Here is a 25,368-nt window from a genome sequence, read left to right as displayed (position 1 = left end):
CAATGCGCTCAATACCACAGCCCTGTATTTCCGACTTGTGTGCTCAGTGATGCCACGCTGACTCCAAAGCCGGTCTTTCAGACGTGAAAACGAGGCAACGGCAGCTTTTGTCCTGCCATCAAGCTCAGCATCTAGGGTGTTTCCCACCGTTATAGTGGAGCCAAGGTACTTGAACGATTGGACCGCGTTCAGTGGGTTCCCATCAAACAAAATGACAGGTTTCACGGGGGTCGATCAGGTGCAGGTTGGTACAGTACCTCCGTCTTCTTGATGTTAATGGAGAGTCCAAAAGCTGTTGGTGATTGTGCAAAGCGGATCATTGTTTATTATGTGATATCCTGAGGCGTTTAGCTGAGTGAGCCACCATTGCTGTGTCGTCGGCATAAAGAAGGTTGCACAGACAACACGCCAGCGTCTTACGATGAGAACGCCGACGGGAAAGATTAAAAAGGCCACCGTCCGACTGCGTACGGATGTACACGCCGCTGGTGAGGTCGGATGACATGTCTTCAATCATAGCAGTAAGGAAGAGGGCAAAAAGGGTGGGTGCAAGCACACAGCCTTGCTTGACTCCATGCATCACATGAAAGGACTGTGATCTTGCACCAGCCACCGAGACACTTGCCTTCGTGTTCGTATGAAAGGCCTTAATGATTGCGAGCAGCTTTGGGGGGAAGCCGTACTTCCCAAGGATTCACCAGAGTCTCTCCCCACAGTGTCGAATGCCGTCGTGAAATCCACAAAGATGGCATGGAGTGGCATGTTTTGCTCAATTGCCTTCTCCTGCAGCTGACCGATGGCAAATATCATATCCACAGTGCTCTGATTGCTGCGGAAGCCGCACTGACTTTCTGGGACCACTTCTTAAGATATGACATAAAGGCGCAATAGAACGATTTTAGCCAGGATTTAACCGGATGTACACGCCGCTGGTGAGGTCATCAGATGACATGTCTTCAATCACAGCAGTGAGGAAGAGAGCAAAAAGGGTGGGTGCAAGCTCACAGCCTTGCTTGACTCCATGCAACGAGGTCCAGAAAATGGACACAAGTTACACAAATACACACCACAGCCAAAACTTGAACTTAAACCTGACTTGTCCTCAGTTTTCCCACGAATAGATTGCCGACTGGACTCTTACGGATCTGAACGAAACTTACATATGTTGGTGTAAGCTACCAGACAGGCTGTCTGCAAAAGCTACATACAAAGGAGCCTGTGTAAAGCCATGTAAAAATAAATCGGTGATCATTCCCTGCCTGACTCTCCAGCATGCCTCCCACCCAGTTTTGTTTTTCTGTTTCATTTTCAAAAAACGGGGGAAAATGTAAAAACGCGCCGAAAAATTACACATGAAACAATCCCAAACTTATCAGTCTGAGAATAAGCGCATTCCCATGTCTTTATTTTTCACTGGTTTTAATACTAAAAATACAAGCTTCCTGTCATAACCAGGTAAATAGACCAAGTCCAAAGGACGTCTTAATAACAGGGTTCGACTGTATTAGTACCCTACAAAACCTTGCCGTCTAAGGACGTCTTAATAACAGGGTTCGACTGTACTAGTACCTTACAAAAACTTGCCGTCATTTAAACACGTGGACATTTCTTACCAAAAAAACAAAAACAAAACCTCCCCCACCCTCCCTTTAATATTGGCAAAGGATGATCACAAATTATTTTTTTACATGGCCTAATGTGCGAGTCAAGTCAAAATTCATCCGGATAGGGAAAACGTACAACTTCAAGCTTGTGGAGGCAACATGCATGTTTCCCCCAAACGAGGGAAAAACAAGTTTTCTCCAAATAGCAACCTGGGGGATAGTTAGCCCTGGGTAAGTAGTGAACGCAGGTATCGGTGCAATTTCAGCTCATAAAATCCAGCATAGACCTACATAATGTCTGAGAATATCCTGGAACATGCCGGATAAACTTCATCATCACTATCAATCAGTTCAGGGCCATGTATAGACCATGGAGGAAGGAGGGTGTATAGACGAAGGAGTGTACGTTGAGCTACATGTACGTAGCTCTTGAGTAGAGTATTATTTAGTAATTTCTTCTTTACGAATTTTGGACGGGATCGATCATAGGGCCTAATGGGGTGTCGGTCACCTCTTTCGACCAATTTTTGAAGAGGCTTGTGCTTGTAACTCCCTCGAGCATGGACAGGGCGAAGTGAAAATGGGGTGATGAGGAAATGGGGCAAAGTATTTAGGGGCGACGAGGAAATGGGGTGAAGTGACTTTAATAAAGCAGAAGACGAACGCTCCACATAATATACATGTATTAACCATATGCTGCCTGGGAGCCCAGTTTTCATGCACTGTAAGAGACCCCAAAATCGGACAAAAGAGCTGGGCCTCCTAACAAAAGACCGTAATCTGAACAAAAGACCGAGCTGTTGGGAATTGGCAACATTTTTCATGTTGTCAATAGCGGACGAAATCCGTCATTGTTTTGAAAGATTATACCACTATTTGTGGCATTCAGCACGAGCAGCTAGATTACCACCGGGACAAAAGTGCTCCAGTGGTGAGCGACACAATACCGCTGCACGCTAATCTGGCCCCTATTTAAAAGACGCTAGTAGTGCATTGTGCCAATTTCGGGAACAAAAAGAAAATTACATAACACTGTACAGTCTGGGTCCGACGGCATTTAGCGTCAACAAGCGTCAACAAAGCGTCGATTAACAAGTTATTGAAGCATATTTATGCAAAGATCTTTTATATAAAATGTTAATTGGGATCATACATGTCAAATTTAATGTATTATATCTATCTGAAATGATATTTGAGGGTTGAAATTTGATTAACAAAGTTGGGCCCGTTTGTGCAATCCGACCGGCCGCCATCTTGTTTTAGCGTGGACCGTGACGGCAGAGGAAAGAAAGATGGCAGTCCCATACAATGCGCCAAATTCTGTTTTCCTGCGAGAGTCTGGAAGCAAATTTGGTGTTTCTCTTATACAGTGGCAAGAGTTAGAGTCTCTAAAATATAATAAAACCACTTTTAAATCTGTAGAGGGTATTTTCAAGTTGCTGACGCTTTGTTGACGCTACTTGTGTGTGTTGACGCTTGTTGACGCTAAATAGCATGACTGCACAATCTGGGCTCTTTTTGTTCAAGGGAGCGGAGCGGACGTCGGACCCCACAGTTCTGGCATGTCTTGGAGTAATAGTGAAAAGGCCCCTTGTCCAGTTAATATTGTACATATAATTTTTTGGGATAATTATGTTTCAATAACTTGTTGACGCTACTTGACGCTTGTTGACGCTAAATAACATGACCCCCTTTGACAAGGTTGAAAATACTCCGGCGTCAATCATAGATCATGTTGTCTGTCGGATCGGAGTAGCCACCAGACAGTCATTCATATCGTGTGGGTGGGTGTAAACGTCCAGTAAATGAAGCTATGACTTTTTGAAGAATTTTGAAAATGGAAAATCTTGAAAATCACCCGGTTTTACGTCATGCACAATTCTTCTGATTACTATTTTACACCCGGCAGCAAGTGGTAAAACCATGGAGGTGGAATAGGCCTAGAAATGGAAGTAGGCTAGGAAGAGAACTAGACCTAGACCTGACAATGCCATGGTTCTCAAAATTCCAAAGACTCACCAAAAATATCTTCTTCACCGCCGAATGGCTTTCTTAAATAAAAAGGCAAACTTTTGGGGTTGTAGTGATATTTTTGACTGCAAAATCTGTCAATATCCGACCGTTTTCACTCGACATACGAACGACACTTTCAGACTTTAAACTTTCGACGCCTCCACCATATTTAAATACGCGTGCCTAGATTTTGCTGGCGTGGAGGAACATGGTCCTCTAATGAAACACGCAGGAGAGGCTCATATGTAGTCAGGGCATAAGACGTGTGACGTTTTGGATATGCCCCTGGGCCGTTTTCTAACACTCATTCGTCTCCATTCAGATTCGTCTCCAAAACTAATCCCTGATTGTAGGCATGAAGCATTTCAATTAATTTAAATCACCATCAAGTTTGGATCTTCTGCATCTAACTTGATGTTTTGTGGAACTATCTGACTTACTATCACGTTTACAACTTCAAAGTCAGGTAGTGAGAAAAAGTTGAAGCCTGAAACCGAGCCGAAGTCGAGTATTGGAAAACTGCACGTGTGCTATCAACGACTGTTTCCTGGTCAATACGTCGTGTGCCGCGAATACACATGCACATGGGCTGCTCCGTGATCATGTTTCATTTGAGAACCTAACGTTGAGGCCTGTTTACACGTACTAGGTGTAGTGTATTCCGACTCGTTCATTGATAGTGTATGAAAAACTGTGGTAAGTCTTGGATCCATCATGTGTTTTCTTAAACCTTATAGATAAAATACGTGAAATTTATTAAGCACACAGCATGTTTCTTTTGTAATCTGTAGATATCTCATGGGACAGTTGGCAAAAAAGACGAAAGACAGGTGGTCATGGCCCCTGCGAACATGGCGAAAGAAGAGAAAGTTTGAGTTGGGTCGCCCACCCGCCAAGGTAGGCCTAGGTGTTCTCTGGAACAAAAGAAGTACTTGTAGGCCTAAGGCAGAGTGCCAACATTAGTTTCTTGTCCCTGTAGGGTTTATAAAGTATATGTATCTTACCCGGCAAATTTCTGACATATCCGATAAATTTGCTGCTTTCTGTATTCTCAAAACACCACCAACGTCTAGTGAGGGTGGCCGCACCTCAAAGTCCAAGGTCGATGACCTTATTGGTTGAGATAATAGGCCTACACCTAAACCCCAAATTTCTAGGGCCGCAGGATCTGTAAATTCTTAATATGCAAGGCTGTTTTGAGGACGTGTGGCCTTGTTTATGAGTGAAGTAATTACATTGCCACTCCAGCTGAGTACATGTACATGTAGTGGGTATTGTCGGATGTAACTTGACGATTTACTAACTGGACTCGGGACAACTTGTATGCTGAGACACCTTGACAGATGGGACAGTTTTCCTAGTCATCTGTTAAGACAACTCAACTGTTCAAGACTTGAATACGACAGAGTTTGGGGCGTTCATCACAGATTGGTGTACATGTATGTGGTCAAATTTGCACGTTATATTACGTTACGATTTGACTCACTGGGCATGGCGTGCATTGGGACCTGGTGACTCAGCATGCACAGGACCTGTGGATGGCACTACAGCTGCCCCAACCAGTGCAGTGTGTTATGATTCGACTCACTGGGCATGGCGTGCATTGGGACCTGGTGACTCAGCATGCACAGGACCTGTGGAAGGCGCTACAGCTGCCCCAACCAGTGCAGTGTCTTATGATTCGACTCACTGGGCATTGCGTGCATAGGGACCTGGTGACTCAGCATGCACAGGACCTGTGGATGGCGCTTCAGCTGCCCCAACCAGTGCAGTGTGTTATGATTCGACTCACTGGGCATGGCGTGCATTGGGACCTGGTGACTCAGCATGCACAGGACCTGTGGATGGCGCTTCAGCTGCCCCAACCAGTGCAATGTGTTACGATTCGACTCACTGGGCATGGGGTGCATAGGGACCTGGAGACTCAGCATGCACAGGACCTGTGGATGGCGGTTCAGCTGCCCCAACCAGTGCAGTGTGTTATGATTCGACTCACTGGGCATGGTGTGCATAGGGACCCGGTGACTCAGCATGCACAGGACCTGTGGATGGCACTTCAGCTGCCCCAACCAGTGCAGTGTGTTATGATTCGACTCACTGGGCATGGCGTGCATTGGGACCTGGTGACTCAGCATGTACAGGACCTGTGGATGGCGGTTCAGCTGCCCCAACCAGTGCAGTGTGTTACGATTCGACTCACTGGGCATGGTGTGCATAGGGACCTGGTGACTCAGCATGCACAGGACCTGTGGATGGCGGTTCAGCTGCCCCAACCAGTGCAGTGTGTTACGATTTGACTCACTGGGCATGGTATGCATAGGGACCCGGTGACTTAGCATGCGCAGGACCTGTGGATGGCGCTTCAGCTGCCCTAACCAGTGCAGTGTGTTACAATTCGACTCACTGGGCATGGTGTGCAAAGGCACCTGGTGACTCAGCATGCACAGGACCTGTGGATGGCATTTCAGCTGCCCCAACGAGTGCAGTGTATTACAATTCGACTCACTGGGCATGGTGTGCATAGGGACCCGGTGACTCAGCATGCGCAGGACCTGTGGATGGCGCTTCAGCTGCCCTAACCAGTGCAGTGTGTTACGATTCGACTCACTGGGCATGGTGTGCAAAGGCACCTGGTGACTCAGCACGCACAGGACCTGTGGATGGCATTTCAACTGCCCCAACGAGTGCAGTGTGTTACAATTCGACTCACTGGGCATGGTGTGCATTGGGACCTGGTGACTCTGCATGCACAGGACCTGTGGATGGCGCTTTAGCTGCCCCAACCAGTGCAATGTGTGGCCACGATAGCAATGCGGCAATTACGAGTCAACTTGTCTCAATTAAGGATTTGTCCCCACGGTTGAGTTGTCTGTCCACTTGAGGCACAGAAGGTAGACTTGTTCCACCATTTGAGGTGTATCAGTGGTTGAGTTTTCCTAAGTCAAATTAGCAAACAGCCGAGCTGTCTGAGCCCCAGCTTGTCCTTGCTCAGTGCCCATTCTCTGTTTTCCATGCCGCCTCTGCTCTTTCTCTTTTCTAAAGTGTAGGCCTACATTTTGCTATCACATGGATCACACATTTAGCCATGTTGTTGTTAGCCATTGGTTTTTGTTCAAACAGTTGGCACAAACCAATACCATATATTCTCCTGAGGGAAGTGAAAACATGGAACCAGACAAAAATTGTTAGCACTAAACTTTCTGTATACTCTTTATAGAAACATCAAGGGGAATTCCACAGTTTAGGTCCCTGATGCCTACATGTATCTGTATTTTGAATAGCAGTGGTACAAGCAAAAGATTGATGAAATTCAGTACACTGTCTAGTGAAGTGATCATGCACTTCATCGTTTCTTATAAACATAGCATGGATAGATTCACATAACATATTATTATATAATTGATGCATGAAGGTCCCGAAGTGAAGAGAATAGATATTATCCAATTTAAGTGCTTTGCAATTATAAAAAAGAGGACTACTGTGTTCAAGGGAGGTGGTACAGTTGATTATTCCTGTGACCTTTTTCTGCAATCGTTTGACCAACTCCAGAATTGCCCCAGGCTAGTATTCCATATGTTAAGTAAGATAATATTAGGGTATTATAAAGTACATGTATGTCCAATATGCCTTAATTAAAGGAAGAATGTTTTCAGTTTACGTATAACACCAATGTTTCTCGAAATAATTGCACAGATATTATTAAATGAGCTTTTTCCATGAGAGTCTCTCATCTACATAAGCATAACAAATTTTACATAGTCAGCTTTTAGAATTTGTACATTATCAATAAAAATACGAGGCAACGTACAATATTGTTTATTGGTAAATAGCATAGGGTAAAACTTGTCTTTTGAATATAGAGGGTTAGTTTGTTGGCTTTGATCCAGTTGGAGATTTTTTGAAGCTCAAAATTAACAGTTTTATAAAGTTTATCAATATCCGGATGACTACAAAATAAGTTACTGTCATCAGCAAATAGAATAAAAGAAAACAGATCAAAAGATCTGTCAAAATCATTAATATAAATTGAAAATAAAATTGTTCCCAGGATGGATCCCTGTGGAACTCCACAAGAGATTGTACTGGATTGAGACTGAATACCATTGATAGATACAAACTGCTGACGATTTAATAAACCACTCCAAGGCTGTTCCTCAGATACCATAATGGTCAAGTTTGGACAAGAGAATATCGTGATTAACCGTATCAAAAGCCTTGGAGAGGTCCCAGAGTAAACCAATAGTAGCACAAGATATATCCAATTTATTTGTGATCTTATCAATAATTGAGCAATAGCATGTGAAGTTGAATAACAATCCTGGAATCCAAACTGGGCATCAGTAATTATGTTTTGATCATCTAAAAAATGAATAATACGTTTATACATGTATACTATACATTTCAGTATTTTAGAGAAAGAACTTAAAAGGGAGATGGGTCTGTAATTTTTCACTAGACCTGGGTTACCACTCTTAAAGATACATGTAGGAGTGATCCTGGCAATCTTCATGTCTTCTGATACAACACCTGTGAGGATAGACACGATGAATGGTTTTACATAAACTAACAGTAGCCCAAGGGAATTTCGGGGTAAATTTACATGACCTAGACTTATTGTATTTTAGAGGAATATACTTCTCAAGGTTGGTATTGAAAATATCCATGAATATCCAGATCCATGTGCATTTTCAATTTCGGGTTCAAGGCCACATTTGTTCGAAAAAATTTGCTTGATCTTCTCGTATGGGTAGACAGGTGATTCATGTGGCAGTTCTGGAATGTTGTCAAATCTTAGATTAAAACTTCTACAGTAACGCTTCATACGTAGCAGGTTATCTTCCAGTTGGTCGATCTTTGCCTGTGCTTCATCAAGGTTTGTCGCCATCTTTGTTGCCAGCTCGGTGTTCTTGACCTTCAATTCTTCGATGGATTGAGCATTGAAAGTAATTGATTCTTCCACCTCTGTATGTTGAGACTCAATGGCATCCATCCTCTGGAGCAAAGACTGTTGATTGAAATCACCAGGTCCCGTTTACCTTGAATTCGCTTTTCAAGAAGATTAGTCTTTCAGAGGGGGAAACCAGGCCATCTGGTGTACCTCCGTGGTTCACTTGTCATAGTTACATTAAAACTGCGTGCTTAACAAATTGATTCTACAGCCCGACCACTGATATGTGTTAATACTTAGGACTAGAGCGTTATCTGTCTGCTTGTCACTGTAAGATGCATTTAGACAATTCTTGACACTTGATTTGGCAAAACCCTCCAATTCCAATATGATTTTTCACACACTCTACGTGAGGTAGTGTGAGGACTAAAATTTAAATTTTTGAATTAGTTTGAAAATTTGAATAACCTGGTATTTGCTCTTTGATTCAACTTTTCTGATTTTAACATAGTGGGTTTGTTGCAGCTCTACATGCTAGTGAGATAGGGTTAATCAGGCAAACAAACGCTACTTGCTGTGGCCCAAACATATCCCATTTTCATGTTATTGTAAAATGTAATTGGGTGGATTATTTTGCAGGGAGACACTCTAGTTTCAATATCTACTGCTTATTGTCTCCATGAAGCCGTTGCAAACACAAATTACCCAAAATCATTGACATTTCTGCACAACTTTTTGGTACCCTGAAGCATTTAAGACAAAACAGCTTAGCCACTGTTGCTTAGAATTCAGGTTGAGGTTACCAGTTACATGTATAAGTCAAAATGAAGAACACTAAAGGAATCTTTTCATCAAGAACAGGTATGTTTGCTAAGAATTTTTACCTCTGTGTTGACAACCTCGCACCTGACGTGGCTCGCAAGACCCGTATCCTGGATGTTGTCTACAATGCCAGCAACAATGAACTGGTGCGTACCAAGACTCTGGTGAAGAGTGCCATTGTGCTGGTTGACTCCACCCCCTTCAGGCAGTGGTATGAGGCACACTACGCCCTCCCCTTGGCCCATAAAGGGAGCTAATTAAAAACTGGTGAGTGCTTCTCCCACTCTGACATTTTTGTGGCTCTGGACTAAGAACCCACTGGCCTCCCTGAATCTTTCCTTGAATCAACTGATCAGGATGTTTATTCATATAGGTTACAAAAATTGGAAACATTTTAAAAAATCCTGAGAACCTTGGTTTTAAGTTTTCCTTATTTGTATAAGTGCCAGATTCATGCAAGTTGTGCTATCTGATTCATATAACAGAGGCCTGAAGATCTTGTGTCTTTTAGAAGCTTTGATGTACATATACTCAGCTGCGTCAAATCAAATCATTGATTTTTTTTCAACTCGGAGACGGAGGCAGAGGAAAATGTGCTGATGAACAGGAAGTGATCCAAGAAAGCAGCCGAGAAGTTCGAAGAGCGCAAGAAGACAGCCAAACTGAACCAGATGCTTGAGGATCAGTTCAGCACAGGGAGTCTGCTTAGTAAAGGAAAACTTTTCTCCCAATGCTTCCCATCCTTCCACCTTCCCCTGTCCTTTTTCCCACCTGTCTCCCTTTCTGAAATGAACTCAATAAATTTTCAATTTTTTGCCAGTTAAATGCGTTTTGGTCTCCATAAATGAAACATTTGGCGTGCAATATTTTATACACTTGGATATTTTCAAGCTCATGCATAAAAGCTACAGATATGTAAAGTTGAAATGAAAACCCATTTAACTGGAACAGAATGTTGTAGTGGATTTCTCAGCACTATGCTGGACAAAGACTTACTGTGGCACAGTAAAGTGTTCTCTTCCCCCTACATTTTATGCATGGGGTTTTACATTCAGAGAATAAAACAGTTTTTGACTTCCTTGGCAATCTCATGCCTTCTAATAGCCAGTTAGGGTTAGAATGAAAACAATGGAAGCACAACAGTGTTTTGGAAACTCTTTGGGGTAAGACTTTTTTGGCAGAATGATGTAAAGATTAGTCTTTCGTAGTGATTGCCTGCCGTTCTGGCATTCAAGGTGGTCCCAGTGAAGACGTCATATTTACACTGCCATAAAAACCCCAATATAACTGTGACAAGTCATCTACTAGTGGAGGTGTTTTGTAAATGCATACTCCAACATTTCTTGCCCTCAAATGAGATAGAATGACGTCTTTTTAATGAAAAAGGGCAAAAAAGCAGAAGATTTTTCTTGGTTTTTCTGAATATCTTTAGCTTGCATTACGTCCAGACCTGGACAGTGTGGGCGAGCTGACGGTTACATCCTGGAGGGCAAGGAACTTGATTTCTACCTCCGAAAGATCAAGTCCAAGAAGGGAAAGTAAGCAAGTAAACAACTGCACCATTACAATAAAACAGAAAAGACAGCAACATGACTTCGGATATGTACAAAACAAGGCCACCTGACAGAGTTTAATTCTAGATTCCAGTTTCATAACAGTTGCTTTTCGTAACGGTTTGCATTGTTTTGTGAAGAAATAAAACACCTCTATATAGATCAGTCTTTTGTGTGGTAAAATCAATAATTTTCGTGTTTAAGCCCTGTAGGGGTTGTCCCCTCCCCCAAATTGAATTGAATTCCAACTAAGTCGACTTTAAACAGCTCCCAAAGAAACAGTGCCTGAGGCTTGTAAACCAGGCTTCATTGAGTCTGCTGCGGAGCAAAAGAAAAATTTGTAATGCAACTTTTACATTAAGGTAATTACAATACATGTACATGTATATTGTCAACTTCTATTACCACATGGTGCATGATATGTGGGCTCCTACCACCATGTGGTCTCGAAAAAATTGACCCCATATCAGGCATGGTATCTCTATTTCAACTAAACTAAAAAAGAATAAAAAAAAAAAGAACTAACAAGAAAAGAAAAATAAGAAAATCGATATCTTTGAGTATTTGCTCTTTATAAACAATGTGTTTTTGTTTAACAATGCCTTTTTATAATGATTGAAAATCAACTTTATAGGTGTGTGAAAGCAGTAGTGTAACTAGCGTAAAATGTCCGGGTGCTGTTACAAACTTATCTCTAAAAAGTGAGATTCAACATAAACAGATGAGGAAAAGAACACTCCAAGAATTTAGGAGCAGAATCAAGGCTTTTGAAAGGGAAAACAATGTTTAATCCTCTGCACTCAAATCAATTGACACTTCTTTGACTAATAAATCACGGGTAAATGAATTTACACATTATAAAGTAAAAACCCGGCCGGGTAACGGAAAGTCACGACAGAGTTCTTGCCTTTATCTTTCTGGTGAACTTAAGGCGACTCCGACATCCGGACCTGAACTGTGTGGGACGGTGGGCAAGTACTTGGCCGAGCCAGCAGGTGGGATACTGGCTAGGTGTCCAGTTAAGCGGTGCGCGAGGAAGGTGTGACATAGCCAGAGGAGCTACGGCCAGCAACCAAACGGCAGATAAGCCTTGTCAATGGGCACTCATGGGGTCTGAAGCAGTGTTGGAGGTCTCGAGACCTGGTCTCGGTCTCGAGACCGTCTCGAGACCCTTTTTTGAGGTCTCGGTCTTGGTCTCGGCCTAAAAGAGTGTCGGTCTCGGGAGGGTTGGTCTCAGTCTCGGGAGGGCTGGTCTCGGTCTTGGTCTCGGATGCCGAGGTCTCGGGTCTCCCACCCGAGACCATGACAGGAATGCAGCAAATGTGCGACAACAATTCACGCTCAGCCGCGGCAAAATCACGTACGCAGATCGTACGGTACATACAGCACACATACTGTATGTATACAGCAGTGCTGCTTGCAGCGCAAGTTTACCTCCGAATGTATTCTTGGAACATGTACGACATGGTATTCACGATAAAGAATGAAATCAAAGCTGGAATGGAGACTAATGCATATTCTCAGCCCGGAGCACTGGTACCCTGCGTGCAGTACCTCTTTATTTCACTGGTACACATACGTCTGTTGTGTGTATGCATACATGTACATGTACAGTACATGTACACACTGTACTATACACATGACACGCCGGGCTGAACGCACGCCACGCATAGCATATTACACGTGGCTGGCCGACAGAACTCGTTCTCATGCCAATTGTACAAATAGAGGAGAGTGCATTCATCTTAATGACCCTTTTACACAGTTGATGAGTCAGGTACCATCTGGATAGTACAATTCTTTGTTAGAAACTTAAATTGTGGTCGTCTTTTGTCTTTCTTCACTCTTGTTCCAAACAAAGTGGCAGGAAAGTATTCTTACGGTAGGAATGTTTACACATCAGTGAGGAAACTTGGACTGGTAAAATCCTGATTTTTATATTGGCTACATGTAGATGTACTTTTAATAGGGAACTGCTCACGATGTTGTATGACCCTACTAACCTGTCCATTGATCATTACAGAGTATAACTCATAAACTGAACTCATGCACACCTTTTGGCATAGTCCGAGCAACTCAGACCCCACGTTTTGCCTTTTTAAACATTTGGACATGGCCCGCCCACGTTAATTTTTCTATACATACATGTATGGAACACAAAAACTCTGTACATGTTTAATATACAATTATGCCGTATACTCTATACAAAATTCTATAGCATCGGCAGTCCACGCCTTGATGGTCAAAATAACTGTGTGCTGTTTCTTCCCAGAGTTCAAATGAAACTCTTTCATGGAATATGGAATATGTTGTGTGCTTTACATGTAAAATCTGCACTTAATTTTGCTGTTAAATGCCAATTGTTCACCACGTTTACCATTAATGAACTACATGTAGGCCTATATATTGTATATGTTGTACAAGGTCTCGGTCATCTTGGTCTCGGTCTCGAAGTTCTGGTCTCGGTCTTGAAAGAGCTGGTCTCGGTCTTGGTCTCGAATGCCTTGGTCTCGGACATAAAGGTCTGGACTACAACACTGGTCTGAAGGTGTGCTTGAAACCTCCGCATAACAGAAGAGCCGAGAGCCACATCCATGCCCTTGGTCAGAATCTGACGAAGACTGGAATTCCTGAGCTTTTATGTCCGACCAGACATTCCTGTGGCCAGTCCACCGTTGACGAATATGAAGTGATTCTTGGCGCGATTAACTGGTCAAGTCAAGCGACTGGCCTTAACCTAATAATTTACTCAATCTTTACGGACTATCACCATTACAAACTCTTAACAGTGCACACATTTGTGACCCACAATCCCAAAACCAGGCTGAATTTGGTATTTGCTATGTTGGACAATTCCTGTCCTTCAGTTTTTTTTCACACTTTCAAAAAATCCATGTTAAACCAAATTTCTGTCTGCACTAAGCTTCTTACGGGTAGTGATAGCTGTAAAACTCCCATGAAAATCTGACCAGTGGAAGTTCCACTATTTTAGGTTTATGAAGTTACCCACTTCAGCCTGGTTTTCGGAGAGTAGGTCACATTTATTCAAATTTATTCATTGAAGTTGCTAGAAAGAACTTCTCGTGTCAACTGCTTGGCAAGTTGTACAGTGATTTCTGTTAAGCGACCTTGTGACACAAGGTGTGGTGCTGGTACTGAGGTGTGGCTTCAACAACAAAGGGGGATGGTTCTCAACTGTTTCTACAGTTTACTGTAAGATGGCATAGAGATCAAGTCTGATGTGATGTCTGCTACCAAAGAACAACCTGTAAGTAGGGAAAAATTGATATCTTGATCTGGTATCCACTCTATTAAATTACTGAAACTGTTGTAACTGATGTATATGAACAGCAAAACCTTGGATACCTCAAATCCAATGGGACTGACTGATTTTTCCCCCCAGCTTCAATGAAAATCCGACTTACTCAAATCTGAGGTTTGCTGCATATCGTTACTTAGCGTGACTTCGAACTACACAGTTGTAATAATACAGAGTGCCTATACATGCCTGCGGAGTTTTAAAAAATTAGGAGTGGCATGTTGGGGGATTGGGGAGCGGAAACCACCCCACCCGTCTATGAGAGAGGCCAAAATAAGTCCGCTCTTTTAGGCTTTACATCATGTAAATATGTACATGTATTTAGCAATTTGAACTTTGTGGCTTCAAGACTGTGGATTGACTTAAATGGTCACAAGAAACATGGCTAGGACAAAACACCATCTTTTTGGAAGAGCACTAAAACTATTAGAAAACTTTTTTGAATTAATATTGACAACCTACATGTACATTTTTAAGCAGTTACTGGAAATTCAAGACTAACAAAAGTTACCACTTAAAGCCATGGCGAGGCTGAATTCCTCTTTCAGAATCCTCAGAACTTTTTCAACTCCTTTCGCACCCTATGTAAAACATCATCGAGACAAAATGTTACTGTTTTACTTGAAATAAATATCCATGGAAGTGTTTATTGCTTAGGAAGATGCTTTCCAATAGCAATCTAGTACGATGTACTCCATTTCCTGAATCAGGGCATTCACACTCTGGTAAGTTTGTTTTTGATTAGCTGTTAAATGCGCTTCTGCTGAAAAGGGTGATATTTCCATGTCCTTGTTTAGACCACAGCTATGCTTGAAGATTTTAATACGTACATCGTAAGCCAGGCCCCACAGTGCTGGTCGGCCGATGAAGACGGCTCGTGCACCCAAGGCAAGGGCTTTGAGGACATCGGTGCCTTTACGTACTCCTCCATCAAGATACACCTCCACACCAGAGCCACGCACTGCATCGACGATCTCTGCCAAGACATCGATCTGTTGGTAATATTAAATCAGTCTTCAAAATTTCAGCTACAGGCCTATTGAGTACTGAAGTGTGATGCCACTTTGGACCAGGAATTGCAGTCTAAATGAATGGAGTACTGGCACCTGTTGGTTCATGTGCTGGTTCTTGCGCTACTGCGTTTTGTACACACAACTCTGTGCGTTGTGTTTTCAGTTCAGTACTACATGTATCAAGAGGTGGGAAATGGAAAAGCCCAAATGATTCACTAAGCTGTCAGGTCTAGGTACACTGAGCAATGTCCATGTATTTTGAAGTATCAATCTGCATCAAGAATCTGCCTGTTGCCAGCAGGAAATAAACTGTTTGACTACAGAAGCTGGCAGAGGCTCGTGACTGCACCCACTTCATGTAGGCGTGTTATTCTGAGGCACCTACATGTAGCTGATTTAGACTTTACCGTAGCTGGTACCCCGTCTAGCTGTCGGCCACCGTGGTTAGACACCAGGATACCAGCTGCACCATGCCTCACAGCTTCCACTGCATCTTCAGCTGTAATATAGGAATTGAAGAAGGTGAAAAGATGGTCTCACAACATTAAAGAAGCTCAATTTTAATGCACAGAGCAGCATCATGTACACAGTTACTTCTTCCAGCATGTCTTTACTGCATTAGACCTAATGGTATGCTTGTGTGGCACCTTGAACTATTAAATGACTGAAATCCCAAATTCTAGGGCCTGTGGGATTTCTTGGAAATCAAGCTTTCCTAATGCTGTATAGGTGACACGCTCTGTAAAAATTAGTCACAAGTCTCCAGAGCAACTTTTAAGTTTTACTTTGTATTAGATTGAGGAATTTGGTGCTGTAAACGTATTTTTGCAATTTCTGAGGAAAAGTTATACATGCAGGAATGAGTACTTGCATTTGGGATGTTTCGCATTAGAAAACACAGAGGTAGTCACACTTATGCCAAGGCCTACACAAATCAAACCTACAGCTACGGTACTTGACGATGCAGCTGTCATTCTCACCTGTGAGTATACCTTTCAGCACGATTGGAAGCGATGTAAATCTTTTCAGCCACAGAATGACATCCCATGTTCGTGAATCGGAAAATGGTACCTCATCACGGATATATCGCTCGCCAGGACGCAGAACTTGAGGGAACCTTTTCAAGGAAGATGAACAAAAGTCATTCTGTTGGGTCCCTGGGCACCATAAATTAGTGCAAAGGGTTATCACTGTATAGGAACTCCTTCTATTTATGCTTGTTCACAATCTGTCCAGGAAGTATGGACCGATGTTCGACAGTGTTGGAGCAAAGGCTTTGATCCATCATGCCTAAGTTGACTGGAGCCTTAAGGCCAAGGCCCTCAAGTATAAACTCACTACTAATGATACAGCTTGTCCCCTGAAGAAACGCAACCCAAAAGTAACATTTACTTTCTCCTAAAAAAATTATGAGGGAAAATGTTGTTTTGGTACTGGGTTTGAAATTTTAAATGTTATCTCTTCAAAACTGAAGACTTTATTTAAATCCTATGATGCACTATGGAGATTATCTCATTACATAAGACAACTATTTTTGTATTAATGCCAAAGGAGATAACCACATGTGGTAATCAAAACCCTATGTTTACTCCATTTAACACATCAAACCATTAAAAATGGCCGACAGAATGAGGATACTGAGCTACACAGAGTTCTGTTGTGTGTTAGAATCTCTTGTATTTACTATCAATGAACAAACTGTCTCCTGAAATACATGTATGGTTTGTAGTGGTTAATGTTTAATACAGAAGTAAATGGGATCACTTTGTTATGGACTGAAAATGCACAGTTTGAACTGAAGTTGTTTTATTTCAAACAAACTCGCTGCACAATTGATGAAACAACCAGTGTCATCTGAAATAAGAGATTACTCATTCTTTAGCCAGTTTCATCAAGTTTAGTGTTTAAAAAATCCACAAACAGTACAGAAAAAAAGCTGTGTGATAATTTAGGATTTAAATTCAGTGACTGCATACGCTTGAAAGATAAACTATTTGAGCTTCCATTGGACAAAGTTCTGCTACATACATGTAATTGAAAATGTCACTGCATTGTAGCATGATAGCTTCAAATGAAATTTGTGGTATAAGTACAAACACTGTCAGCTTCAATTTGATACCACTTTTAACTGCATGTATTATCTTGGGAGAGACTGAATGCTACCATTAGGGCTGCAGCTTTTGGGTGACATGCTGTATAAAAGTGTACAAATCTAGGGTGTTTCCCTCCCCCATGGCAAAACATGATTAACTTAAAGGGTAGCTGCAATGGAATTGTTCTTCAAATTGCATCTATAGATGTGTCTCAGATTATCTCATTTTCAATCAGTATTGCAGTGCTTTTGGGGTTTTTAAGTATTTTAAGTATTTCTATATTTATGAGCAGAACTGTGATGTCATCCCAGGGAGCAAGCCTCAATGTTTCATTGGTTTGTACAAAAGAAACTCCTGCTGTTGAAGACTTTACTGGAATAAATTTTTCTCCTCTTGGTGATTCATTGTTGTTTAAGTACATGTACATAGCAATAAGCAAGCTATCAACCTGCTTCGAGAAATTTTTTTTCAGTGAGTAAGTTCTGGGTTCATCATTTGAACACAAAAACCTTTGCAATGAACTAACCTTGCGATAAACTGTCCCTGGATGACATCATAACAATGTCAAGGCAAAGGTCATGGCCAAGACTTTTGCCTTCAAGCCTTAAGGCTAAGGCCAAGTCCCAAAAATCAAGCCTCAAGGCAACCTTAAGGCCAAGGCTCAGACTCAAGGCACTGCATGTACATCACTGGAGTTGGATATTTTGTATGATATTTAGACACATTTTCCGAAGCTCTAACAATTGGTTTGACATGTCCCTTTCGTACATCAAGAATGACTCCTTGATGAAATGATTGAAATCCTTCCAGACCTTTCCAATGTTTTTTTTTTCAGTATCCATTTACGCACTGCCACACTACTGCTGGTTCCCAACTGATAGGTACGATCTTTCATCTACAGCTGCACCCACTCATACGGAACCACTGAAACTTAAGTATATGTACTGTGCGCCATTAATGCCATAACCACTTATGAGATTAAACTTACAGAATTTCCCTCACACCAAATTCCCTGCGTTGGTAATGGGCCCTTTTCCCCAGCATTGGTTCGTCTACCGTTACTACCAGCGCTTTGAAGCCCGCTGCCTCGGCTCGTCTAATTACTGCCTCAACTCTGGATCTGTCACGCAGGATGGTGAGCTGAAGCAACAACGGCGTGTCGGGGGGCACAGAGGCTGCGACGTCCTCCAGAGTCCTGTTGGACCACATGCTGAGAATCATGGCAGATCCAACACTTGATACACCTGGAAATAACACCAAACATTTCATAACTACAGCCTGAAAGCACAGAACCATGGTGTGACATTCTCATATTCAGGTTATAGGGCAAGTTTCATGACAAGTATTTTAAATGCAACCAATGTCATCTCAACCATGGATGACTCCAGAGATATCTAGTCAGTTTTTCAAACCCCGAGCGATAGTTGTATTGTTTGTTACAAATATTGTACATTTATTAACTAATAGTAAGAGTCAGAATTGAAATAAGTCACTAAATGTTGTGACTCGGGTTGAGTCAAGTCACTCAATGTAGTGACTCAAGTTTGGTCAAGTACTAGTCGAGTCACAGTGTGCAATGGAGTTGAGTTGTCAAGTATTTAGCTCAAGTCAATTGGAGTCAAAAATAATTTATCACAATGCAACATACCGGTATGAACACCAGAGAAAAACTTATATTTTGGGCCTTTTAATTCACATCTGGGCTCCTACACTTGGTGACACATTACTCTGCATGAAAATATAAAAAATGCCAGAGATTTCCATCCAACCAAAGTGGTATTCGGAATCAAGTCAAATCTAATAAAGACAGTAGCTGGAAGTCAGGCCCTATGTGGACATAAATTTTAACCAGCATTCAACAAAGAGCCTTGCTCAATAATTTGCAGATGGTTGCTGTACCACGGAGCAAGGACAACAGACTTTGACGACTATTGTTTAGGATATGCATGTACATGTACTGAAGGTACCATATTGTCGACATGATATGAGCATGATAAATTGACACCTACACTGTATGTCATTGCAACTCTTTCTCAAAAATATGTTTCGTTGGAAAATGAGTCTAATTAACTTTCTTTGAGTCTAGTCTTCTGATGAGGGACTTGAGTGAAGTAATTTGCTCCCAGTGACTCAAATCAAGCCATTACCAGTTGCAAGTTAAGTCACGTTGCCAGAAATTGCGATTGGAGTCATTGACTTGTGACATTATCTGGTAAGTAGAAAGTTAAGTTTTAGTGAACCATCAACCTGAATATGGTAGTTGCACAGGACTGCAGAAAGAGTGCATGGCAATCAATGGTAAATCTGGGACTATGTGATTTCCAAATGATGGTTTGAAACTTTGACTAGGGTTGTTTGTGAGGGAGAGTAATGTGCGCAGAATTGGTATAAAGAGGTGACTCATGGTCAAACTACATGTATATTGCTAGGACTTGGCATGAGGTGCGATTAAGAAAGGTATGAAGAAGCAGCTTGACAGGCCTCTTAAGCACCTAACTAGGCCCAGTATAAGACCCTAAAATTAGGTTGTTTTGGATTCATATCACTCAGGTACATACACAAAATTGATTAGAAGGGGATATTTGTTTATTGTAGACATTTGAATTCCTCACATTCAAAGTCAATTGGGGGCTGCGAGGTCTGATGAATGGTACGAATGGTAGGGTATGAATGATTAAGAGAGATGCTACAAATCCTGGTATCTCCTTGCTCAAAACCTGAATTTAGGGGGCTGAACTCAGTTTTCTGATAAATGGAAATTCATGGCATGTTGCAAGTTAAAGCTTACCCTTGGCAGTTGCAACTTCTCCATCTCGGTGTGCAAAGCAGTGAGCGGCTGTTGGAGACACCCCGACGGGGAACGCAAGCCGATGACCAAGAATAGAGGTGCTAGTGTCTCGTTGAGACACGTCTCTCAAACATCGAGGTCGAAGACGATACCTTTGTCCAGGAAAATTAACCAGAACACAGCCTTTCATATATTGGTATTTTTTTAATAAACAAATAAGAATGAAGAGTTACCAAACACAAATGTCCTGTAATCCCATGCCAAATCACACTACTATAATTCTTCAACACTGACAAGGCTTATGTTGTTTTAGTCATTGGGACCGTGACCTATTGCCCCAAATTCAATAGACTTCCTGGGAATGCCAAGAGTAATTCACCAAGACTGATCCACCTAGGATCACAACGAGTAAACCACCAAAACTCACCTAAGATCACCAAAAGAAATGCACCTAGATCCACCTACATGTAGGATCACCAAGAGTAATTCACCCAGATCCATCTAGGATCACCAAGATCCACCTAGGATCACAAAGGCTAGTACACGAACACCCACCTACATGTAGGTTTATAGAGTAATTCAGCAAAATCCACCCATGGATCACCATGAGTAATCTGAAGTTTATATTCAATTCATTGTGCTGACAAGAATATTCTTGACACACACATGTACCCAAGGAAGAATAAGACAGAAACAGCATACCCCTTCGACTTCGTCGGCTGGGCACCTGTACTTGCTGCTATCAAGATCACCTTAGGTGATAATTTTGTATGGCTTTTATAGAATGATAGTGCCATCTGAACTGTGCCAATGTAGGCCCTTGTTTACATAGCCACAAAGAGGGCTCCTACCTTTGAAAGGCCCGTGGATTGTCTCTCAGTGTCTGTTCACCATGAGCTCCCGATCTGTAATACCTCCAGACGAAGTCAGACACGTTCGCCTTGAGGTATGGTTCGAAGTCCTCTACACAGACTGGCTTTGATGCCATGTTGATTTTGAACAATCCCGGTCTTCTAGTTGAAGTTCTGGAAACTTCAATATCAGCAGAGTTAATGATTCATGCATAATCTAATATACCAGAATCATTGGGGGGTTCTGTGAGCCAGACTGGCCAATTTAGATCACATTGATTTAATCAAGTCACTGATTTAATCCACAATTCAAATCAATTGATTATTGTGTAAATCATGTGTAGGATCGCCTACCTACTTGTAAGATTGCCAAGATATACATGTACACTGTACCAATTAGATCCACCTAGAATCACCAGGAGTAATACACTATGATCGACCTAGGATCACAAAGAGTAATCCACCAAGATCCACCTACATGTAACATCACCAAGAGTAATCCACCAAGATCCACCTGGATCACCAAGAGTAATCCACCAAGATCCACCTAGGATCACAAAGAGTAATCCAACAAGATCCACCTAGGATCACCAAGAGTAATCCAACAAGATCCAACCAGGATCACAAAGAGTACTCCGAGGGATCGCAGAATAATCAAGCAAGATCCACCTGGGATCACCATGAGTAATCTAACATTCATATGCAATTTAGTGATCGCGCTGACAAGAATATTCCAGACACACACATACATGTACCCCAGGGTAGAACAAGGAAGACACAGTATATGCCCTTCAACTGTGCCGACAAGGCACTTGTACTTGCAGCGCTCAAAGTCACCTGTGGATTGTTTGTTGTATGGCTTCTATTAGATAATTCAATCCGAATTGTGCCAGGGCTGGTGCAGCCACCTTTCCAACCAAGCAGCAACCCAGCCACGTCACACAGAGGGTGTACGATGTATTTGTAATTTTTGCAGGTTTTGCACATTTTAAATGGCAAATCCCTTCTGTGAACGCTTCAGTTCCTAGTATTGGTGAGCAGTGGGAATGACATGTACATGTATGTATTAGAACACATGGGTGGGCATGATATTTTTTGGTCAATGCAAGCAGATTTGTTCTGATTTCAATAAGCCTTTTGGATTTTCTACATGAATGGCATGTGTAAATGATTCTTTTCATGATTTATGCAATGCAATTTGTTCTACCACTTTCTGCACACACATGTACACGAAAACTGAAATCTTCTTGAAGTTAGTAAGTCAACAGGAAGGTGCACTTTGATAATCAAATTTATCATGCTTTTCCAAACAAGAGAGGGCACTGTTAGTAAGATGAACATCTAGGAAGAGGCAATTCTCAGGAAAATAAGCCTGAACCACTAAAATTTCAAACAATCTCTGCATAAATATTATTTCATTCATGTAATAAAATTTTTGAAGTTATCGTTTTGCAGAAAAAGTGTAAAACTTGTTTTAAATGTTAAAAAAGGTCGATTCTTGTAAAAAATGACTCATCTTGGGGAATTTCACCCCAAAGGTGTTTTTTAATTCCCATGTAATGTTAACATGCTGTGTTAATTTTTATTAAGTGAGGAAACAAATATTTTTATTCGGAATATTTTCAACTAATTTTATCACAAAGTGAAACAAAAATTATTTTTGGGGGGGAGGGGAGTCTAGCCAAATCTGTGATTTGTTGCAGAGCACACGTTACTCACGTTACAACAAAAATGCATAAAGGTTTCAATAAAAAGGAATACTGTCAACAAAGAGGTCATACATGTACTTTATATTATAAGTAAGTTTCATATAGCTTTGATATTACTCAGATAATACAGGAATTTGCTTTTTTTGAACTTTATGAATAAAGAAAAATATAACGGTCACACACATTACATTTTTGTTATGTCTGTATGACTGTTATGTGTATGACCAGTGATATACATGTATTCCATTTGTTCATGCACACATCACACTTTCAATGCATGACCAAGTCCCGGTAAATAAACCAAAACTTTTAGCCAATCAGAACAGACAAGGGATGGCCTAGAGAATGTTATACAATTATACACTGCATACAACTTATGAAACATACATACATTTGTACGTGTTCAAGTAGTGCAGATGCTGACAACTCCTCTTTTAATAAACAAGTACTTTGTACATGTAGTTTTGGTGTAGGAGATTAATTGAGGGAAATTATTGAGTATGATGGTTGTGAGTATCCAGGAAAGGTAAATACCTTTTATAACATAAATACACACATACTGTAAGAGCAAGGTAAAATACATGTACATGTACCAGCCGTTGCGCCTGCATGTACATATCATGTAAAATACAATGTAAATAAATGAACTGTACATGTGACACGTGGCATATTTCACGTTATTAGGTAAGATTTCCCGGTACATGTACATAAATTCCTGTAAACGCTAATATTGTTAAAACCTACATGTACATGTATACCAGGACTGTGTTCTCTCTGGGTACATGGGAAACTAGGTGCTACATACATGTGTAGCATGAAGTGACCTGGGCTTATGCTGGTTTGTGATTTTAATCAAACCACTTGATTAAAATTTCTCAATTTAAATCAGAATCTCTTCTGGAACATCTAGGCCTACACACATACACACTTAACCCAAATTGTCTCCAGTTTTTATGAAAATCTTAAAATCTGATTTAAATGAAAAAACAAACAAACTAATTCTTTGGCTGAGGCCTAAATAGAAAAATCCGAATTTTTCTAGTTTAGTTATCATTATTCTTTTATTTACAAATGTAAACAAAAATCATCAACCCTGGTTCTGAGGAGAGAATTGTCTCGCGAGCGGTCTTTAGGCTCTTGCTATCCCAAAGTGTGGGGTCTGTCGCATTAGAATATGGGACCACTGGATTGATCGACATGATTGAGCACCGTAGCTGGAAAGCACCAGTGCTTGGGTAGTCCGAATAACTTGAACCCTACTATCGCCCAACCATGTCCAAATGTTTAAAAAAAGGTGATTTGTAGGGTCCAAGTTACTCAGACTAATGCTGGGGGTACATATAGGCTTCAGGGAAATCATGGCCACGATGGCCAAAACATGAAAAAGCTTACCATAGACTGAACCACTATCAGCTAGGCAGGCCCAACGCTCCTGTTTGAACAACTTGGTGACTCTATGGCTAGGAAGGAAAAGACCGTGACTCATGAATGTGAATGATGTTTCTGAACAATGTTGCGATGACTGTCTCACTCTCAAGACTTGTCGTGCCAGCAACGAAGTCCAGAAAATGGACACAAGTTACACAAATACACACCACAGCCAAAACTTGAACTTAACCCCGACTTGTCCTCAGTTTTCCATGAACAGATGGACAGACTGGTACTCTTGCAGATGTGAATGAGACTTAGATGCGTTGGTGTAAGTTACCAGACAAGCTGTCTGCAAAAGCTACAAAAGTGTGTGTAAAGCCATGTAAAAAACATAAATTGGTGGTCATCCCCCGCCTGACTCTCCAGCATGCCTCCGACCCAGTTTTGTTTTTATTTTCCAAAAAACGAGGAAAAATTACACAAGAAACAATCCCAAGCCTACCCTTAAGTCTGAGAATAAGGGCATTCCAATGTCTTTATTTTTCACTGGTTTTAATATTAAAAATACGAGGTTCCTGTTATAACCAGGCAAATAGATCAAGTCCAAAGAACCTCTTAATACTTGAGCAGGGTTCGACTGTACTGGTACCCTACAAAAACTTGCCGTCATTTCAAAACATGTGGACATTTCTTACCAACCCCCCCAAACCTCCCCCCTAATCTCCCTTTAATATGGGCAAAGGATGATCACCAATTATTTTTTTACATGGCCTAATGTGCGAGTCAAGTCAAAATTCATCCGGATAGGGAAAACGTACAACTTCAAGCTTGTGGAGGCAACATGCATGTTTCCCCTAAACGAGGGAAAAACGAGTTTTCTCCAAATAGCAACCTGGGGGATAGTTGGCCTGCGTAGGTAGTGAACGCACGTACCGGTGCAATTTCAGCTCATACTAAATCCAGCATAGACCTACATAATGTCTGAGAATGTCCCGGGACATTCCGGATAAACATCATCACTGTCAATCAGTTCAGGGCCCTGTATTAACGAAGGAGTATACGTTGAGCTACATGTACGTAGTAGCTCTACTGAATGTAGCGTTAGTAATTTCTTCTTTACGAATTTTGGACTAATGGGGTGTCGGTCACCTCTCTCGACCAGTTTTTGAAGAGGCTTGTGCTTGTAACACCCTCAAGCGTGGACAGGGTGAAGTGGAAATGGGGCAAAGTGGAAATGGGGCAAAGTGGAAATGGGGCAAAGTGGAAATGGGGCAAAGTGGAAATGGGGCAAAGTGGAATTGGGGCAAAGTGGAATTGGGGCAAAGTGGAAATGGGGCAAAGTGG

At 41.6% G+C, this 25,368-nt stretch overlaps 3 protein-coding genes across 7 annotated transcripts in view; 1 reads left to right on the top strand and 2 right to left on the bottom strand.

Moving 5' to 3' along the window:
* Nucleotides 1-3,800, bottom strand: part of LOC110979544 (2-Hydroxyacid oxidase 1-like) — a 30,102-nt gene extending 26,302 nt beyond the window's left edge. The window contains exon 1 of the mRNA XM_022235432.2: nt 3,624-3,800. The gene's annotated coding sequence lies outside the window, so the exon portion shown is untranslated. The remainder of the gene's footprint in view (nt 1-3,623) is intronic.
* LOC110979533 (small ribosomal subunit protein eS8-like) lies at nt 1,078-11,045 on the top strand. Of its 4 annotated transcripts, none has more exons than XM_087133111.1 (5): nt 1,078-1,835; nt 4,409-4,514; nt 9,429-9,594; nt 9,839-10,035; nt 10,760-11,045. In XM_087133111.1, the coding sequence occupies exons 1-3, from the start codon at nt 1,666-1,668 to the stop codon at nt 9,582-9,584; spliced, it is 432 nt and encodes a 143-aa protein (XP_086989237.1). In that variant the 5' UTR covers nt 1,078-1,665; the 3' UTR covers nt 9,585-9,594; nt 9,839-10,035; nt 10,760-11,045. The 4 variants fall into 4 exon arrangements, 3 of the variants coding, with proteins under 3 accessions (XP_086989237.1, XP_086989236.1, XP_086989238.1); XM_087133110.1 differs by having other exon boundaries at nt 1,080-1,835; nt 9,903-10,035; XM_087133112.1 differs by lacking the exon at nt 1,078-1,835 and adding an exon at nt 3,946-4,313 and having other exon boundaries at nt 9,903-10,035.
* On the bottom strand, nt 10,922-24,113 carry LOC110979541 (2-Hydroxyacid oxidase 1-like). Of its 2 annotated transcripts, XM_022235428.2 has the most exons (9): nt 24,046-24,113; nt 20,945-21,125; nt 20,094-20,245; nt 18,294-18,549; nt 16,193-16,329; nt 15,620-15,711; nt 15,030-15,191; nt 14,711-14,780; nt 10,922-14,146 (listed from the first exon to the last, which is right to left on the bottom strand). In XM_022235428.2, exons 2-9 carry the CDS (start codon nt 21,079-21,081, stop codon nt 14,082-14,084), a joined length of 1,071 nt encoding a protein of 356 aa, XP_022091120.2. In that variant the 5' UTR covers nt 21,082-21,125; nt 24,046-24,113; the 3' UTR covers nt 10,922-14,081. The 2 variants fall into 2 exon arrangements, with proteins under 2 accessions (XP_022091120.2, XP_086989227.1); XM_087133101.1 differs by lacking the exons at nt 20,945-21,125; nt 24,046-24,113 and adding an exon at nt 20,796-20,916.
* Between the last annotated feature and the right edge of the window lie 1,255 nt (nt 24,114-25,368).

Source organism: Acanthaster planci, linkage group LG02, assembly GCF_054643075.1.
Source record: "Acanthaster planci isolate LZ-2023a linkage group LG02, COTS_SCS, whole genome shotgun sequence".
Classification (NCBI taxonomy): Eukaryota; Metazoa; Echinodermata; class Asteroidea; order Valvatida; family Acanthasteridae; genus Acanthaster; species Acanthaster planci.
Note: the sequence above shows the minus strand (reverse complement) of the source record. Positions and strands in the feature narration are given on the sequence as shown.

Bases quoted from the DNA above. Each gene is read 5' to 3' on its own strand.
- LOC110979533 (XM_087133111.1), top strand. From the start codon at position 1,666: ATGATCACAAATTATTTTTTTACATGGCCTAATGTGCGAGTCAAGTCA. The intron at 1,836-4,408 runs GTAAGTAGTGAA...TGTAATCTGTAG, and splicing joins TGGGGGATAGTTAGCCCTGG to ATATCTCATGGGACAGTTGG. The intron at 4,515-9,428 runs GTAGGCCTAGGT...GTGGCTCGCAAG, and splicing joins TGGGTCGCCCACCCGCCAAG to ACCCGTATCCTGGATGTTGT.
- LOC110979541 (XM_022235428.2), bottom strand. From the start codon at position 21,081: ATGGCATCAAAGCCAGTCTGTGTAGAGGACTTCGAACCATACCTCAAG. The intron at 15,712-16,192 runs GTGAGAATGACA...CCTATATTACAG, and splicing joins GCTGAAAGGTATACTCACAG to CTGAAGATGCAGTGGAAGCT. The intron at 14,781-15,029 runs GTACGTATTAAA...TGTTTTACATAG, and splicing joins TGTGGGGCCTGGCTTACGAT to GGTGCGAAAGGAGTTGAAAA.